The 19,489-nt window shown below is 41.7% G+C and overlaps 2 protein-coding genes across 2 annotated transcripts in view; one reads left to right on the plus strand and one right to left on the minus strand.

The window, feature by feature from the left end:
- bicdl1 (BICD family like cargo adaptor 1) overlaps positions 1–13,223 on the minus strand; it is a 22,514-nt gene extending 9,291 nt beyond the window's left edge. The window contains exons 1-6 of the mRNA XM_023397523.2: positions 12,406–13,223; positions 10,879–11,094; positions 3,248–3,364; positions 1,365–1,511; positions 979–1,158; positions 613–831 (exon numbers count right to left, since the gene is read on the minus strand). Of these exons, the coding sequence (XP_023253291.1) occupies positions 613–831; positions 979–1,158; positions 1,365–1,511; positions 3,248–3,364; positions 10,879–11,094; positions 12,406–12,798 (1,272 nt within the window). The 5' untranslated portion in view covers positions 12,799–13,223. The remainder of the gene's footprint in view (positions 1–612; positions 832–978; positions 1,159–1,364; positions 1,512–3,247; positions 3,365–10,878; positions 11,095–12,405) is intronic.
- A 3,794-nt stretch (positions 13,224–17,017) lies between these two features.
- citb (citron rho-interacting serine/threonine kinase b) overlaps positions 17,018–19,489 on the plus strand; it is a 49,052-nt gene continuing 46,580 nt past the window's right edge. The window contains exon 1 of the mRNA XM_087171640.1: positions 17,018–17,023. Coding sequence (XP_087027766.1) covers positions 17,018–17,023 — 6 coding nt within the window. The remainder of the gene's footprint in view (positions 17,024–19,489) is intronic.

Below are 19,489 nucleotides of genomic sequence, written 5' to 3' on the forward strand. Positions count from 1 at the left end.
TCTAATTCTGCCGGGTAAAAACAGATAACTGCTGATGATTAATATACACAGACGTAACTGATGACCTGAACAATGAACAATTTGTCTTGGTGTAAACATTGACTTCATGCAAAATATCCAGAGACAAATGACAAATGAGCAGCAACAGCAGAGCAGATAGATCAGGAGGGGCAGGTGATCAGATCCTGCTTTGGCTGAGGGATTAATACGACGAGTATAAGTTCTCGATAGAGTTTGGTTTTGTTAGGAGCTTCCTGTGTCTCCATTATGTATCATTGTATTAGCTGCAAACGGAAAACAAGAAGGCAAACAGAGATAAGGCCACTACAAAACCTGTTTAGTCTGCCACAGTATACCGCTCCATTTAATTAAATTTAATAAAACAAGCTTAATTCATTAATTAAAAATATACACCCCCTAGTGACTACTATATAATTTCTTTCCTTAAAAATCTAAATAAATGACTGGAGTCTATTTGCGCTATTATAATAACAAATTACATAGAACTTCTTGAAAGATCATCTTAAAATCCCTAAAATTGGGCATTGCCTCCCTTATCTTTGAGAGGAAGGATATTTTGTCAGTGCTGAGCAGCTGCCAGTGTGTTATTACCGTGGACTCGTTGCCATCCAGCAGGTTCTGTGTTAGCCTCCGTAACTCCAGCAGGCTGGTGTGGAGGCTGCCAGTAGGCACATCCTTGGCTGAGGACGTCTCCGAGGACTCATCCATGGAAGAGTCGGTGGACAGCGCCGAGTCCGTGACGTCGTTTCCCCGGAGATGGGAGCAGAGTGAGCGGACCTCACAGTAGGCCTCCCACAGCTGAAGACGCAACTACACAGACAAGTAGGGGGGGGGAATGTTTTATTTACCCACCCGTCTGGTGCTCACAGCGGACTGAAGCTGAGACTGAAACAAACTAAGAGTGGAGTGAATGAAACATAATCCTACGGTCATGATAATAATAGTAATACTAACTACCTGCTCCCTCTCCTGCTCCTGCTCCTCCTGCTCCATGCTCTGTTCTATCTCACACAGCAGGCTGGACGGGTGTGGGGTGAGGCTTTGGAGGCTGTGCTCCTCTGTCAGCTCCTCCAGCTGAGCAGTCAGCTGCCTGTGAGAAACCTGAACCTCCTGGAGCTCCATCTGGCTCTGTCGCAACTGGACATGACAAAGGAGGCAAAACCGGGACTTAATGGTGCAAACTATGAATACCTGCAGAGCGCTGACAGGAGTGCTGACTATTTTAAGGACAGATTTTAGTGGGTTAAACACAAAAAAAGGCTTTGCAGAAGGTAATGTGCAATATCTACAGAGGTAGTAGCTACCCTCAAAGATCTAAGAGTCCTTCGTGCGTGTCTCCGTACCTGTAGGTCCTTCTCGTGACACTGCTTCTCCAACACCAGCGTCCTCTCTCTGAGGTCGTCCACTGTACTCTGCAGCAGCTCATTCTCTTCCAGCATTGCGTGCACCCGGCGTTCCAGCTCCATCTTCCTCTCCGACAGCATCTTAATCTAAAATGTCAAACAGCAGCGGTTAGTTAGCGCACCACAGAAAATAGGTATTAAGTCGAGAAACAGTGGACTGTTAAGGATTCCTGGTTGATAGCGGACAGATGGGCAGCTATGGACCTGATTAAGGGATAAATTTTGTTGTTTTGCTGACTCTGAGGCAAGCTGGGCTCTTACACAAGATTAAAAAGTACTCCCACTGGTCTAAAGAATGTTTGTTGCCTAGCACAGGCGTAGGCGTTAGTTGCCACCCTCGTCTTCAGGAATGTTTTGGTGATATGTTTGCGTCTCCATAGAGCCTCATATCAGCTTACTACCTTACCACGGCTGTGTAACGGCCTTCAACTGAAGGCTAGCATTGCAGCAACACAACTTTTTCCTAGTGACTGTTTTTCTTTTAAGCTGCTTGAGCAGCTTTCCCCATTAAACAAACATCAGTTCTTGTTCATTTTTATCCCTCCTGCGTTTGACCTACATCTGGTAACCTACTTCACAGCACAGGAGCTTACGTGTGGATCAGTCGTTTTCACTACCATACGAGCATCTACATTGCCAAGTTCTGGATATTTTTGGGCTGCTTCAGTCTCTGTCTTTTCGCAAACAGGGCAAAAAGTCATTAGTCATCAGCACATGTCATATAAAGGCAAAGCGTTAGAAAAGTGGGAGCACCGAGACATTGCAGTATCTCGGCTAAATATAGAGCTGTAGCCTTTTCTCCCAATTATAGCGCAGGCTCTGCAGTCTGGGTGTTTTCTGCCTGGCTTTGAAGAGCAGCTACGGGGAATCTCAGCTGTTGTTATGCTCTGACAGTACCTTTGTTCATAACATATCTGGCTGATATCATACATGAACACGACTGACATCACAACACATCTCATGCTCTGATTACCAAACTAGTGTTTCATGCTCAGTCTTAGGAAACAGGGATTGCCATATGGGAATGTCAAACATGGATTTTTCATCCATATATAAATTCCTCTTTTGTCCTCTATTCCCACGACAACATAAGATCCAATTTGAATCATATGTATCAACTAATTTAACTGGACAGAGTAGAAGCACTGGTAAAAAAAAATAGATAAATAATGGTGCAATCCTTGTTTCTATTATTTTACAAGCTGTTCCATGCAGCATGCAGTCTGGCCGATAGACAGACAGCGCTCGGCAACCACTCACTTCTAGCCCTTGCTGCTCCAACCAAGACGGAAGGAGGGTGAGGGAAGGAGGAATGGGTGAGGAGAGAGATAAAGATAAAGATCAAAGAAAGAGAGGAGAAGGTCAAGTTTTAGAGAACGTGCCCTGACAGAAGAAACAGTTCCAGTAGCATGACAGGTGCAAGGTGAACACGGCTGCCCTCTGAAAAATAGGACATTTGTTGAAAGAAGTGTTTTCCTTTAGTGGAATTTTACACTTATTATCCCCAGAAACTCCAACTTTAAAGTGAGAATATGTAACTTTTGCCAAACAGAAGCCATGTTGACCAAAGTGTTGGTGATCGCAGGATAATGGCACAGAAGTTGAATCCCCAGCGTTCTGCTGTCACCTTAGACACTCAGGCTCCTTGCTGAGGAATCAATAGCTGCAAACAAATAATCAATTTTTCCAAATAGATCTGAGCTGCACTTTTCCTTTCTGTTTAGCTTTTCGTGGGTGACTGGTCACGCTGTGTGTTCAGCTCAATCAACTGTATGTAGTCTAAAGTGATATGTAATAGAAAAGTGCTACTGATAGCGGCTCACCTCAGCCTGTAGAGTCTCTAGTCGTGTCATGTGCTGGCTCGTAGACATACTCTTCTCCCTGAAGTCGTCCCGTAATGAATGGACCTGAGTGGACAGCTGCTTCTCCACCTCTGCAGCCTGGAAACAGACAGACAGAAACAGAACACACACAAATTAGGGCTGCACAATTAATCGAAATATAATCGTGATCACGATATGGCCAAGTGTAAAATGTCGTGGTGCTGCAGAGATGCCTCGACCTACAAATCATATTCTCCGGATATAATAAAATGTTTGTTTGGTAAAACACCTAACAAAAATCACATCATCATCATTTTTTTTCAGTGAAAATAAAACACAAAAATGACCATTCCAACTGAAATCGCAATATCGTGCAGCCCTAACGCAAACTGAATCAAAAATTTGCCTTAAATGAGTCTCTTCCTGCTTTAAAAGTATTCCACCGATTCAGCTACACTGTCAGACAGGCAGTCGGCAGTTAAAAGAATGAAAATCGATACAGCAGAGAGAAGTATCTTTTTTATTCCACACTCTTCTTCTTCAGTCAAAGCCTGGCGCCTACATTACCCACAGTGCAACTTGAGCACTAACAGTTCACTTGGAGATTCAAGTGTGCTTTTCAATTAGCAGCTAATGTAGCCTGGAGCCACTATGAGCAGCAGGCTACAGAGCGCTGGTGAACTCACTTCTCCGGATTGTTTTCATTTCAAACCTCAGCCACGACCAATGCTGACTCTAGTGACATCACCTGAGGCAGTTTATCACATTTTACTTCACACAGCCACCATACATCTTTCTTCACATATGCAGTAGACCTGTAGACAGACTTAAATGTGTAGAATCAAGTGGACCTCCCCTTTAATTATAGCTGTTGGTGATGTTGACACAACAACACATTGTTAAAGTGCTACATTAACTGCTCAGTTAGATTAGAAACATTGCACAGCAGCTCTTTAGTCTGTGTTCTCTTTCTAAGATACTGAGGTGACTCACTCACTGGAGTCTGATAGAAAGTGTAAGCACACACACACACACACACAAACACACACACATACATGTAGAAGTGCGTAAACAAACTGATTTTCATAATGAGCTCAGTGTTATTGATGTATTGTTACTCCCCAGTCTGTTCCTGGTCATGGTGCATCTGATAGCTGTTCCTCTGAAAGCAGAATTTCAACTAAATGTCACGGCCCTTTTTAAAAGCTTAAATAGTCCACTGCTCAGTGTTTGTGTAATCCACCACAGCAGCATACCCAGGCTTATTGGACAGGTGGGATCAGACTACACACCGCCTGGCTGGTCTTCATTAGCATAGAGCTGCTCTCAGGAAGCTACCATTCGCATTATCATCACTGCCATGGCAACAGTAGAATCCTAAAAATGACTCACTTTTATATTGCACCGAAGAGAATAAACATGGTGTATATATAGTGTATATATCGCCGAAACACTTTAACCAAGGAAGTGTTCAAATAATCAGTATATTTTTTCAGGTTTGTCTTTTAATCTCTGTGTGCTGAGTGAAAATGAAGATGACTTATTGCATGAATATGAACCGAAGCCTGTAGGTGGCACTACACGCTGCAGCAGCTTCTCAAGAAGCTCACAGAGAGATTTGAAGAGGCTCAACAACTGGTTGTGTAGATACATTAGTTTACTTCAGTTCACTGCTGTCCTCAGGTAACACTGGTTGTAGTCTGTGCCGCTGTTCTGCTGGGAGTCTCTGGAAAGGACAAGCTGCCAGGAAGACTCTGCCTCAGATGCACCGTTCTGCCGCTCCGCTCTGAGCAGTAACTAACACGATGGAAGCAAAGTAACTGCTCTGTGAGATTGTTACAGGAGGATTGTTAAAAAACTGACTGTAAGGATGTCAAAAGAGTTATGCACGCCCAAAGTTCTCCTCACATAAAAGATTTTGAACACAAGGGTAGAAGTTATCTGCCCTTCTTTGATTTGATCAATTGATCATCCCCCTACTAGCACAGTGTTATTCCAGAAAGGACTGAGATTCAGGTATTATGAATTCATAGGGAAAACACAATATATGGCAATAACATAATAAAGAAATAACTTATTTTGTAAAATTATCATAATGATGGTTAAATTATTTCCACCATGCTGGAAAATGAAACCTCTTCCCTGTACACGCATTAGACCTGGCTGCAAATAACTACTACTAATTATAATACTTCCAACAACTGAAAGATTTTAGAGTTTACAAAATCAGCACAAGTCAAAAAGTGTAAGTTTAGCTGTCAATCAAAAATATAATGAGTGTGGTTTACACTGAGTGGATGGAGAACTGACTGAGCTTGACTGATGACTGAATTATACTAGATAGGTTTTGTAGGTTTAATGATGGTGAATCAAATGCAACAAATATGTACACCTGACACTCAAAGCAGGTTAAACAAACGCTGAGAGACAGGCATCACTGATGAACGTATCATACTCCAACATGGAGATATGTCTGTTTTCAGGAATTACCAAGCTTTCTTTAGATACTTACAATTAAACTATTTTATGAGTTGATAACTGATCTGCAGATAGAAATGAATGGCTCAACTAAAATTACTGTCTAATATAACCAGAATCATATCACCCAAAGGTGATCTCAGCCTTTTACCAAACCTTTAACACCCCACACCCCCAAAAAGATTACAGTATTAGTATAAGTATAAGTTAAAGTAAAGTTTGACACAGGACAGGTAATTTTACTATGAGCTAATGTCTCTTAGTCAGTGGGTTTTCAGCCACTTTGTCCAGAGTTCGGTTCCTGTGTGACAGCTGCATGATGCTGTCTTCTCTGTGTGGGAAACAGATGTGCAGTCAGTGGAGGTCAGTGCAGTGACAGGTCACAGTGGTGACGCGACATCTGACCCACTGGCCCAACAATCTGACACACTGAGATCATATAAAAAAAAAAAAAACCCACAAAGTTGACTGCAGACTGTCGGATTTGCAGATCTGCGCATAAATTCCTCAGATAAACCAGATCAAGCATTATCAGCACGACAGGACGAATGGGGGCAAATCAGATTGTAGCGACAGACGCCTCAGCAGAGAGTAGGGCTCAGCAGAGACATGTCCCTTTACAGCCTCTTTACTCTCACATTTACCTGAGCAAATACTGCACATTCACTTTCCAGGAGGAGAAGAGCTGAAACTAGAAAAGTAGATATCACTCCTGCTGATTCAGCTGCAGGCGCTCTGTGGTTGCGGAGCGTGATCTGGCAGATATGACTGCAGGTGCATCGTGGGTCTTTGGTTGCACGACCTAGCATCTGTATCCTGATGCCATTCTGTAGAGCACATTCCCATGGTAACAACACATGGAGTTACAATTTGCATGTCACTCTGGTTGTCATAGCAACCAGGGAGAAGTGGGATTGGTGGAGCTGTGACTTGTGGTCTCAGTGCTTCTGGTATTTTCCTTAGTCACTTTCACAGAGAGCGCTGCCGTGTCTAGACTTAGGGAGGGTGGGCAACCCCACTTTCAAATGGTTACATAACAAATCTTCAGTGTGACAATACGTACCAATCACAGAGCTGATCCTGAGAGCAACAGCTACAGTACCTTGGGCTGATGGGAGGCAGACGTTATGTGCTCCAGTGACTGGATGTGAGCGAAGATGATAGCTGGACAGATGCCCAGGGACTGGAGGTTGTAAAAGGAGGAGTGAAACTGAATCCTGTGCAGAGTGTGATCTGGATACACTGAGGCCACACACGACATAGGATGCTAGATTTTCTGCTTTTGTCATTCAAAAATATTCACATTACACCTTGCTTGTGAAACTGTTGTAAATGGCAAGTCAAATAAATAGAATTATTCCTCCTCTATAGTCTCAAATAAACAACTTTGATGAGTCACTGGAGGCTGCAGTCAAATTTTAATTAAGTAAATTCTAGAGGTTGAGGTAGAATTGACCATGGTCATAAAGCATGTAGACACTTATGCTTGAGTCAGTGCATCCCCAGCCTTCTCTGAGCATGTGTGGTAATGTAATTAGAGGAAGGCCCCTTTCCTGCTAGTTCACTCTGATCAGATTAGGCTTGAGGAGACTGGCTGTCCTCACACTCGAGACCCACACAGACCAGCACATGCCTCCAAGGCTCAACTGCTGGATCAATGGAACCTATTTTCTCTAGGTGTATCGAATATAGTGTTTAGTTTTATTATCAGTGTTGGGAAATTCACTCGAGCATGCACACACACACGCGGCGCACACACACACACACACACACACACACACACACACACACACATACACACACACACACACAGAGGAGTAACCACAGGGAGTTTGTGTCTCAGCCCAGGAAAAGATTTGGAGATTACATTTTTAGATCTTCTTTGCCCAAATATCTAAGTTACCTGCTGTTATTAATTAAGTAGAGTATGGAGCGGAGTTGTTTTGGTTTTGGACTGAATGCATATGGTAAGGCTATTAGCACGGATTATAGCCTAATCCCCTCAGCGCTGCATCTTACCCCATGACTTACATCACTTCCTATGGAGTGCCCTGCCTTCTCAAGGTCATCCCACTGCAGCCAATTGAAGGCTCTGTTAAGAACTGATTCCTGGGTTGTCAGGAGGGGGAAGGACTGCTTTTATAAATCTAATCTTTGGCTCAAAGGTTTGCCTTAGAAAGCACCCTCTAAAAAGGTGTGTAGTTATATATAGAGGTCAAAATATATATATATATATTTGAATAAATCCATGAATAAATCCATAAATAAATGAAGAAAAAATAAATCTGTATTTCATTTAATACATGAAATCAATAAAGGTAAAACAATACACAAAAAGTTAATTAATAATGATAATTAGTAACAATGTTAGTAAGTAACTGAGAAAATGAATTATAAAGCTACACTTATTGAAAAGGTTTGGTTAAGAAATCACCCGAAAAGCCTTCAGTCAAATATGGAGGATGAAACATTACTTTTTCACCAATAAATGAATATATACATACATCAAAAGTTGAAACAAAAATGAATAAATATTTCATTTATTAAATAAATGGTGAAGTGAATACATAAATACACAGTTAATTGCATAATTAAATGAATTAGAAAATAAACAAATAGATGACAAATGTATTCTATTTATACATATTCACTTATTTATAGTTTCCTACATTTATGCTTTTAATTATTTCTGTATTTGTACATTCAATATGCATGTAGATATATGGAAACTATTTACTTTTGTGAAATGTGATCACTTATGTATGTCCTGATTAACTACCAACATTTATTTATTCATTCATAGATTTTCTCCATTAATTTAATCATATATTTATGATACTTTTAATAACTTAAAATATGTATTTATGTATTGGCTAATAAGTAATTTTTTGTCCTCCACAGTGTTGTAATGGCAGCCACAAATCTATTAAACTTTTAATCTGCATCTCCCATTTGTTTTCCCTATTCGTTATTGTTAGCCCAGAGGCTGTGGATGTGGTTGTTCTGTCAATTAGGAGCCTGATGCTCAATAGATGTGTCTATTGTCCAGTCACCACTCTGTGAAATGTGATTTCCAGCAGGCATGCTAAAGGACACCAATAACAAGCTCATAAGCATTTGATGGACATAGGAACGTGTCCTATTCCATAGTTTTGGACAGGGTTTACAGGACGCCACATATAGACTGATTTACATCATAATACAGACGGGTAGAGAGATGGGTAGGGCATGAGAGAACAGTGGACCTGCAGTTCACTACTGCAGGGTTTCCTCAGGACAGTTTTACATTCCCTCCATTCAATCTGAGCTGTAAACAGTTAATGTTACTTAGTCACAGCACATTGCTTAGTAATGAGTCCAGACAGAGAGAGAAAAGAACGTAAGAAAGTCATAGAGAAAAAGGATAAAGAGAGAGAGAGAGAGGGAGAGAGTACTGTGGCTGACCTCATTTATTCTATTACCCAGCAGGTCTCCCTCTGCCTGCACAACGCACTGAATCATGAGATCTGGATCGATGGAGTCAATTAGGTCTCATGAATTTCACTGAGTCACAAAGACCACAAGATATGCTCTCCCCCTAAACACAATACAGACCACTTCCAGTGAATATCTTTATAGATTCCCACACCCAGGTTTCAATTAAATCAAATGCAGTTTAATTATGCTAAGTGCCTGCTTTTGCTGCAATCCACAGCGACTGACCCGTCCAGGACAGTCCTTGATTGCAATGTGATGATGGTGTTGGGGCAAGATATGGCAGGAGGTTAATTTAATCTGATCAAGACAACAAGCAGAACTCGCTCTGCACAGCTGCGAGCTGGTGGTTAAAATCAGCCACATGGAGCCTTCTCCTCCCTGAGCGGCGTGTGCCCGGCAGCAGATCATATCTTCTCCCAGGAGGGGAAACAACACGCTCGAGCGTGATCGTTGCCATAGACATTACTGCTGACGGGGTTATCAAAGCACCTGCACAACCTTTATATATACAGCTCTGGGCATCTTGAAATGTTGTCTATGCACCCACTGCCAGCCTACCTGGCAGCTGACAACACTGTGATGCCTCTGTTTATAGCCCTTAAGTTGATATAATGGTCTTACAGGTGTTTAGACTATATATCCCTCTGACAGGGAGGGTAGCATGACGTAGTCTTGCTGTTGGTGAAACGCAAGCTCAGCCCTGTGACTTAACAGCTCTTAGCCTGACACACAGTTTAGGAAATATGATTATCAATCATTCTTATAGTTTGCTGTGACATGTTACATTACTTTTTCTAGCGTGGGAATGAAGCCTCGACAGAGTGGGGGCAAATAAACAAGAACGCTTTTACACTTAATACAGCAATGACATTAAATATGGATCCTCTATGTGGAAAAGTGTCCTTGTTTTGGTGTAGACTGAGCAGACTGAAGTGTTTGAGCTCCTTAGCAAAGGATTAATCAGCTGAAGCTAAACACTAGCACTCTCAGCTGCATCAATCTGCATCTACTTCCAATATCAGTTCGACCTGATGTATATACCTTATCTATCTGTCCGTCTATCAATCTGTTTTTCTACCTATCTCATATCAGACCTTTTCTGCTCTGCCAGTCATAATAACTGCACTCAAATTACCTGTCAATATGCATAGTGCTATTGCATAAGTGTGCAGTCCAATCATTCTAAATTATTCACCATTACACCCGGAAGCTCCGCTTTTATATTGATGAGTTAGCATAATTCAGGTGAAGTTAGAGAGAGACAGGCTGAATGGAGGTAGATTCCCACCTGAGGGATGATGAATCTTCACTTGGCTGAGCCCCTTATGTCATGTCAGCCAGGCACACTTGAATTGGACTGAGTGACCCCGAGGCCCAGCCAGGGAGAAAGGCATACTATACCCACGCTCACATGCACACGCACACATGCACGCACACAGGCACGCACACAGGCACGCACACTGGAATTTCCATGAGAAGTTTCATGGTAGGGTGGAAGGGTGTTTAAGGCAGCATTAAGACCATGTGATACACCAACTCAAACCCCTTACTAATTAACTTTTCCATGCAGATTGGCCTAGTGCATCTGAATAAGGACATTAGAAGCACACACACACACACACACACACACACACACACACACACACACACACACACACACACATGACACTGCTCACCCTACTGAGTTGCTCCAGCAGTCTATGGTTCTGTTCAGAGAGCTCACTGATGGCCTTGGTCTTGTCCCTGTCAGCTTCTCTCAGCTGGACCTGGTGGCGCTCCAGCTCACCCTGCAGCTGCTGGACGTCCGTCTCCAGCTCGGCCACACGACCCTCCCACTCCCCCTCTCGACTTTCCAGGCGCCGACGCAACTCATGCTTCTCCTGTTCCAAGTGCTGCATGTGAATGAGGGGAGAAAGGGAGATATGGTTAAACCTTGATTTGCTTGGATTTTATGTACAGTATTGCCCTAATTTTACAAAGCATATCCAATGAAAGCCTTGCGTGTGTGACAAAGTCAGAGACTTCACACAGATGCTGGTTCTTCAACAGACTGAGAAAGTTGTACTCAATCCTTGGAAATATTTCAGTGAAGGAAAAAAAGTGCAGGATGGCAAACTGATCCCCTCACTAAACATAACTCTACAACAATAAAGGCAAATTCAAGTTTTTTCTTAAGCTCAAGTCGTCCTGCAAAAGTCAGACACGTTTTCATTCTGTGCTATAACTGTAGATTTAACATTAACATGAAAACATATGAATACAGTTTGACTATTGCACCACACACCAGAAACTGAAGTTTTGTTAAACTTAAACAAGACATAAAAAAGTTCAAAAGAGTGACTGTGAATAACTGCAACTGTGATATACAATGACAACAACTGTCTCCTGTGTCCCTGGCTCCTGGAGTGACAGCTCAGATAATATGATGCTTCTTTCTATTCTCTAGATGGCAATGAACGGTGAACAGATGCACTGCACCACCAGCGACTGCCAGAGTTTGGATGGGAGTTGATATTATGTTAAGTCCAAGGCTGAAGCAGCTGGCATCTGTGTGGCCACTGTTTTCATCTCTGGGTATGAGCCCAAACAAAAGGAGGGATCAAAGAGATTCAAAACCAGTCCACAAAACAGCATCATCAGGAACTGTAACAACATGAATAATAAGAAGAGTTTGATATTAAGAGGCAGCTTATTTCTCTGAGCTGCAACATGGGGATGAATATGGATCAAAGAGCTGAACAGATGTACAGTAGATACAGTAGGCCCTGGACAGCCAAAGGATTAGTCTTTGTGGTTCCTCACGCCACGTGTTGGCTTGTGTGAAGGATTTTTTAAAACAACAAAAACAACAGCTCAACTGTACAGCATTCACTGTAAACATGATGTGTGGGATAACTCACATACTGTGCTACACCTTTTGTTAGCTTGGCCTGACACTGTCGTTCAGATCAGAGTTACCAGCAGGTTTCCAATTCCTCTAAGTAGCTAGTTTCCAGCTTATAGCACATACGTTACCATAAAAATGACTCATGCTACATGAAACCCCTTCTCTCTGTTAGCTTGAAAGTAAAGCTCCACAGTTTGTTTACATCGCAAAGGCCTAAACTTGGATGTAGGATTATGGCATTTTGATGACAAATCAGAACGAGGCTTAAGGAAGCACTAAAACTTGAGCAAATTATTATTTTCTTTTCAAAGTTTACCTCTAATTTCTCGTTGAGATCTTTGTGCATTTTCTCATATTGCTTGGTCAAGTCTTGGTTTCTTTCCAGCAACGCTTTGCCAAGTTTAGCAGCTAAAACCAAGTCTTTTTCCTTTTGACGGAAGAGCGACAGTAAGTCTGCGTTATGCCCCACCGCAGGCGTTTCTAGGTCCGCCAGCTCCTCCTCGTCCTCCCGCTCCCCGGTAAGCATGGCCAGTTCCTCCTCCAAGGCCATACCGAGGCCTCCAGAGCCGGCGTGCCGCAGCGGATGACCCTGAAAGCCGCCAGGCTCATGGGCGGAGGGGCTGGCCCGGGACTCCATGCAGTCGCTGTCCAGTTCCAGTGGTGCTGAAACCACGGCAGACGTCTGCAGGTCTAGGCAGAAAGCGGACATCGCCGCCCGGCGGACGAGAAGCCAACAGATGAGAGCCGACTGATTTCACTCCGGATGAACCCACCCTGCTCTGACTGGGTTGGGCTGACCGGACTGGCTTGTTATCGACAATCCATCCATCATTCTCCAAATTCAGAGCTGGATCCAGTTAGATTGCAAACTGCTCTCTCTCCAGTTTCCTCACGTCCCTCTCTCCTTGTAAACCTACCTAGTCGCGACTCTGACTCTGATTGAATCCCAGCAAACACCGCCTCGTCTGCAGCTCACTGACTGACTGTATATTAGTGGAGACACAAAATGTTCTTATCCCGGTATAAACCGCCTCGATGAGCTCTGCGCAGCGTTCGGTCGGTCAGGGTCCACGCTGTCTTGGGGTCCTGGGTCCCCCATAATGATCGGCCTTTTACACCGGAGGCATTTGCCAGTCAAACAGATGAGCGCGATCCCGATGCCTTCTCAACCTCTTTCCCTTCTTGAATGCGCGTTCCCGCCACGGTAGTGACGCCAGCTGCAATCTGTTACAAACGGCCAGCCCATTGGCTTAAAACGATAGCGCCATATTTTGGTGGTTCACATCTGTGACAACCAGTAAATGAGCACGTGAAGAGATAAAATAAGAACAGACTGCTGCTTAAATGATGCAGTGTCCGTCGTTACAAACGGTTATGCAGGAAAAACCTTTTTTAAAACCCATGAATTTGCATTTACTACAAACCGGTGCTTAAAAATTAAAAAAGATGTGATGATCGATGTAATTTGTATGATTTGATATATTACTAGGATATTAAATAATAACCTGTAAGAGGAAAAACTACTCCCCCTATAATAATGTTACCCTAACTATACTCATGAAAAATAGATCATTTGAGTATATTTAGTTGTCAGTTTTCCATATCCCTGACAAATGACCACGGCTGTTTTGATCAACACAGTTATCGCGATGTTTTAATCATGTTCAGTTTTTACACGATGCGCCACCAACTGCCACCTTTTGTGCCTACAAGCACAAGTCAACTTATACTCAGTATATTCCATATTCTATTCTATATGTGTTTTGTTTTGCCTGTATTTTTGCACAAGTATGTTATGTATGTATTTTATGACAGAATCAAATTAGATCAAATATTTAAAATTGCTAAACAAGTGTAATGGGAAGTGAATTATAGCTATTTGTATCCATGGCAACTGTATACATGATTCCATAAAGTAAAATGTCACACTGGCTGCAACAGTTATTCCTATGAAATTCTACCAGCACCATGGCTATCATTTATTTTAAAGGCATTTTCCTCAAGTTGTCTCTTTCCAAATATTTAGGTGGTAGCATCTAGTCCCAAGAAGCTAAATCATGAAATTAGGGACACTGATCAAAATTGCCTTTCTGCAAGCTGCACCTCACTCATGAATCAGATGTATAATTCCTAGTTCTTTCTGAATTGGGTGTCAAAATGTTGCTAATTCATGTGTGTATGGGTATAATTTTTCACATACAGAAAACTCCTTGCTAACTACTTTAAGAGGCTAATTTAGTCTGAGGGCATGACTTAAGACTTAAGATTAGTATTAGGGTAAACTAGTATTAGGTTTAGGTTAGCAAAAGTAGAGGTTAAAGGTTAAAAAATGTATGTACTCAGGAAAGGCCCTCACAGTTATAGTTATATGTGAGTATGTGTGTGTATGGGTGGGGAACGAAGGGGTAGAGATGAGGTTAGGATAGTGGGGGCGGGGCGGTGGTGATGAATGATTAGAAACAAAGCCTCTTGAGCTGATAAAGTGAAGGCACAAAAGAAGTGGGTCACAGCCTGCTGGTCCACTGTTGCCTAGCTTCAGAGACTGAGGGGGCCACACGCTAGATAATGGGTGATTTCCTCAGAGCACATCAAAACCTCACTGCTTTGATAAACCGCTAAGCTGAATGAATTTATCAGCCCACATTATCCTTATTAGTGTAATGCTCCTGGTGTTTAGTTGATGGCAGAATCAATAAAAACACAACAACCTTTGTGCTTTAAAAAGAGTTAACACTGTATTATGACCTGATCAGGCAGTGCAGTGTGTCGTTTTTACATTTATCATTATAGTTTTTAGAACAAACAATATTTCTGATAACACAGCAGAACTAAAGATTGAACCATGGTGAAAAACAATAAAAACATCATCAGAGAGCACTGCAAAATGCGACATTGCATAACTTTTTTGTAGATAATTTTTGTCATCATAGGAGAAGAATCTAACAACTGCATGGAGCTTAATGTCAGGAGTTATACTTAAATAAACATAAGTCTGGCATATTTAGTCAACACACTGAACTTCCTCTTTGGATGGAGATAAACATTACACTCATTATTCCTCTTTATTACAGACTCTGGCTCCCTCTGTGGGAAAAAAAGGATATTACACTCACAAAACCCAAAATGATTAGTAAACAATCAGCGGTCTACTTACACAGCACAGCTTTAAAGAACCATACCAATGAGATTGAGTCATAATGATCAATGTTATAAAATGATTGATTCTATGAATGATTGCCAATTATTTGGGGTATAAGGTTTGTTCTGTTAAGTAGAGATCATGGTAGGCAGTCATCGTTGTAATACAGTCTACATAGCTCCAGTGTGTACAGCCAAAGATAATTTTCCCTTTAGAGAACTTGAATAGCCTTATGTCTTTGATGGATTGTCAGCTACATCAAAAGCATTGTTTGTATGACAGCTTTTCTTTATCCCCTCTCTGCATCGTTTTGTGGCAGTCATGTGATTTACCAAATGAGTAAGAAACCTTAAATTCCCTCAAATTAGCTCCTGACACTTTACACTGACTGACATGACACTTTACAGTCAGTATCTAGAGCAACATCTTCCTAGTACTGAGTGTACTGTGCTTATGTAACATCAACTCTTAGTCATCCAGGCCTGACTCTGCCTTTTTTAACTAATGCAAGGTTTGGCTGCCTGTTATGTAACAAAACCAGGCTCTTCAAACCTCTAGATTGCAGTATTTCTATCTGATAGCCCTAACCTAATATCAACATGACAGAACACACAAAATGTAGAAATGATTTCAATGTTTTGCCAGAGGATGGCAGTGTTTTTACGTGGGTACTTCTGGAATATAATTGGAAAGCTTGTGGCAACATGCTGAAGAGGTACCTCTTTGATCATTTCCCAATGTTGATAGTTTTTGCCATTGCTATAATGTTTGGCATCCACTTTATTTAAAAAAAATAGTATTTAGTATTATTTTGCAGGGAAAAAAACTTAAGAATTAACAGTACTGTGTACACTGAAGAAAGATTTGAAATGTCAACAGAATGTGAAGTGGCTGTTCTACTTGTTATAGTACAATACAGTGAAAACACCTCGTCAAAAAGGGTTGGATTTTCTCCGTCTTTACTTCAGAATTAAGATGGGATTGGCCTTAGAGACATACAATACCTTGTTGCTAGGTAACATCAGTATGATGCCTCTGCCTCAACCCAATACTCCAAATCACTGTGGAAATGCAACCCTTTTTCATACTGATGTAAGCAAATCATAATCACTAAGATATTATATTAAATATAAACAGTTTTGTCATCAAATTCATTTTGTTGCTTTAACATGTGACTTATCAATATTAAGTATATTTAATGTGACAGAGGAGAATATATCCGGGTGTTTAAAAGATTATTTTCTATCTTAGGAGGAGTGGAGGAGGGATGGCAGATCTGTTTTTACTGTTGAATTTACTGTAAATACTCAGTTATGTTGTTTACCACAACAAGTTGTACAGTAGCTGTGAAGAAGAAGTGTCAGGCTGAGCGCAGTCACATACCTCTAACAACATGTTGTATTATGTAATGGTATAAGCTAAAAGTAGGTTCTATTTATAAATCATTACACGTTTTTCTCAAAGATATTCAAGGATTGAAAAGAGATGTTCTCTCTGAATTCTGTGCTTCTCCATATACGCAGATATTTGGTTACATTAGTGTACCTTTGAAAGGCTTTCAGCAGAAACACTGTGTGTGGCAGGTTATGACCTCATCCTGGGTCAGCGTAGGGAAATTATTAATTGAGGGCTCTTCCTGGATGCGCGCTTGTCCAGACACAGATTTCTCTTCAGATTTCAGTAACCGATCTGCTTGGCTGAATCTAAGAGGTCTGAAGCAGCTGAGCTCAGAAATGTCACTGACGCATTGGATTAAATCAGTTCCTGACAGTAGCGAGGATGTGTAGAGATGGAGGTGAGATAGTGGAGGTGTGATCTGACTCCAAGCCAGTGTAGCGGGTAAGCTGACCTGCCCTTAGGTACAAAAACATTCCTTTGTTATACAGCTAAGCCAAGGCTTTCACTCTGCGACTGATTACTGTAACTCTCATTGATGCTTTCACCTTCTGAGCATTTTGTCCCTTCTGTTGTGATGCTGTAGTAATGCTTGCCAGGTTAGGTTCTGCCATCTGTTACTGTGTGTGTAATCTGTCACTGTGTGTGTGTGTGTGTGTGTGTGTGTGTGTGTGTGTGTGTGTGTGTGTGTGTGCATGTGTAGTTTGCAAGTCAATACACAGTGACGTGTCACTTGGCTTACATTAACATAAAAACAAGTAAATTGAGGTGAGCCTGAACTACTATGTTAGACACTAGGGACCTTGTTGGGTTGTGACATGACACAGTGTATTACTGTTTACTCTGGTTCAATGATACTTCTCAATATGCTTTTTTACATTGTTATATGCATACATTACAGTACTTTCAATTAACTATATTACATGTATAGTAAATCAGCAATGCACTGTTCGTGCTTTGAATACCAGCAATTACAGAGTCAGGCATTGTTTTCATAATGTTCTTCAAAATCTCTGTAAATATGATGATTGATGAATTTACAGTAAATCCAGCAGGAATGCTGTTGCATATTTTAAAGCAGACAGGCAATATTTGAAAGTATTGTTTTTGCACAGCTATGAAATGGTGCTAAAAATGGACGTTTCCAGCACAGTTTTATTCAGAAGTGTGTTAATTTTTAATGAAAAATGATACATATTGCATTTATACAGGCGTCTTTCTTTAAACCAGAACCTGCATCTGTTTTTCACTGCTCTCATTCTTGCTTATTTGCAGATGAAAGCAAAATTTACTTTAGTAACATCCTTGTCCTGCCAGTAATTAGATTGCAATACTGCTACTCATTTAGAGGAGGTTTAGTAAGGGTCACTGCGTTTAGTTACTAATGAGCTGCACAATTTAAGGAGTGTTTAGCATCTGAGACATGAATGTACAGTAGTTTGCAACTGGCTGTTAGCACAGTGTGTCAAGCTGCATACATTAGTGCGATTAGTGACGGCTGCTGCAGTATGGGGAGAGGAAGAAATACTTGGGGGTGGTAAGGGTGAGTGGGTGACAGAGAAGAGAGAGAGAGTGAGAGTCTCCTCTCACTCTCTACAGTATGTGATCACTGGTCTGCTGCATTACTCTACAATGCAATTTCTCTGTAGTCCTCCACTCCCTCCCTCTCTCCGCCGCTCTAGCTCTCTGTAAGCAGTAATCTGTAGTCACTCTCGCTGTCTCACAGCTTTCTGCCCTGCCACAGCGCATCTCTCTCTCCCCTCAGCTCCACTTTCTCTCCAGTGAGGATGACATCCCCGAATTTGATGAACCAGCGAAGCTCTCATTCTGGCTGGTGGCTTCCGAGGGAGACCCCACATGAACGGGCTTACTGGACGAGGAGGTGCCGCGTCTGAGGAGCTTGGTAGAAGATCTGTAAGCTGTAGCAGTCTCTGAGTAAGTGCCATACTATTTTACTTAGTCCATAACAATAAGGAAGGGGTTGATGCTGATGACTGATCAGGGAAAGAATCAAAGCAGTATCTTTGCATTACAGCTCTGAACTGCTACAGTCGTTTGTTATGTTCCCCATCTCAGCATGAAGGAACTATTGCCTAATGGATTGATTGACTGACACTACAGCTGAGGATTTATGGAGTGATGAGATAGCATTGGTAGCACTGAGCTGCAGCAGCTGTATCTTGTCCATCAAGAGTGAACGCTATTCTTGGTCACGACACTGAAATGCTGTGTCTTTGTTTGCCAATCTCTCTTCATTGCTGTGCTTACTGTGGCATACACTCATACAGATGGCTATCACTCCCTGGGGTGATGTTCAAACTCCCTCAATGTTGGTATATGTCATAATGAGACCACTGCATGCTTTTTTCTGATGTCTGATTAATCTTTACCAAGACTGAAGAAGGTCTGAGACAAAGTTTCTGTGAATGTCTATCATGCAAGGATTGAGAGATGATCTCAACTCACTTTAAACTTCCAATCGGAAAGGTGCTGTAGTAGTTGGGGATGAGATTCACTGTAGGAAGAAAGCTGAGATTACAAAGTCAGTAGGAAAAAGTATGACAATATGAAGACTGTGGTTGGAAGAAAGTATCTCTATGGTAACAGCAGGTTTTGCCAAGGGTAAAGGAGAGGTGAAGGAAGCTTGCTGCTTGTTTCTGGCGCCTATTCAGCTGGATCACAAATTACAGTACTGACAGGACGTTTGAGACGGAACAAAACAGAATGATAATGAAGAGATTGTGGGAGAGACATGAAAGAAAAAAGAAAATTTCAGATATTGATACATGGGCAGATCGATAATGATAATACAATATGCTATATACGGAGCATGCTTTATAAGTTGCCAAATACACAGGCTACATTT

Source organism: Seriola lalandi, unplaced genomic scaffold (assembly GCF_002814215.2).
Source record: "Seriola lalandi dorsalis isolate HSWRI2012SDOR001 ecotype SW California unplaced genomic scaffold, Sedor1 jcf7180002054883, whole genome shotgun sequence".
NCBI classification, from domain to species: Eukaryota; Metazoa; Chordata; class Actinopteri; order Carangiformes; family Carangidae; genus Seriola; species Seriola lalandi.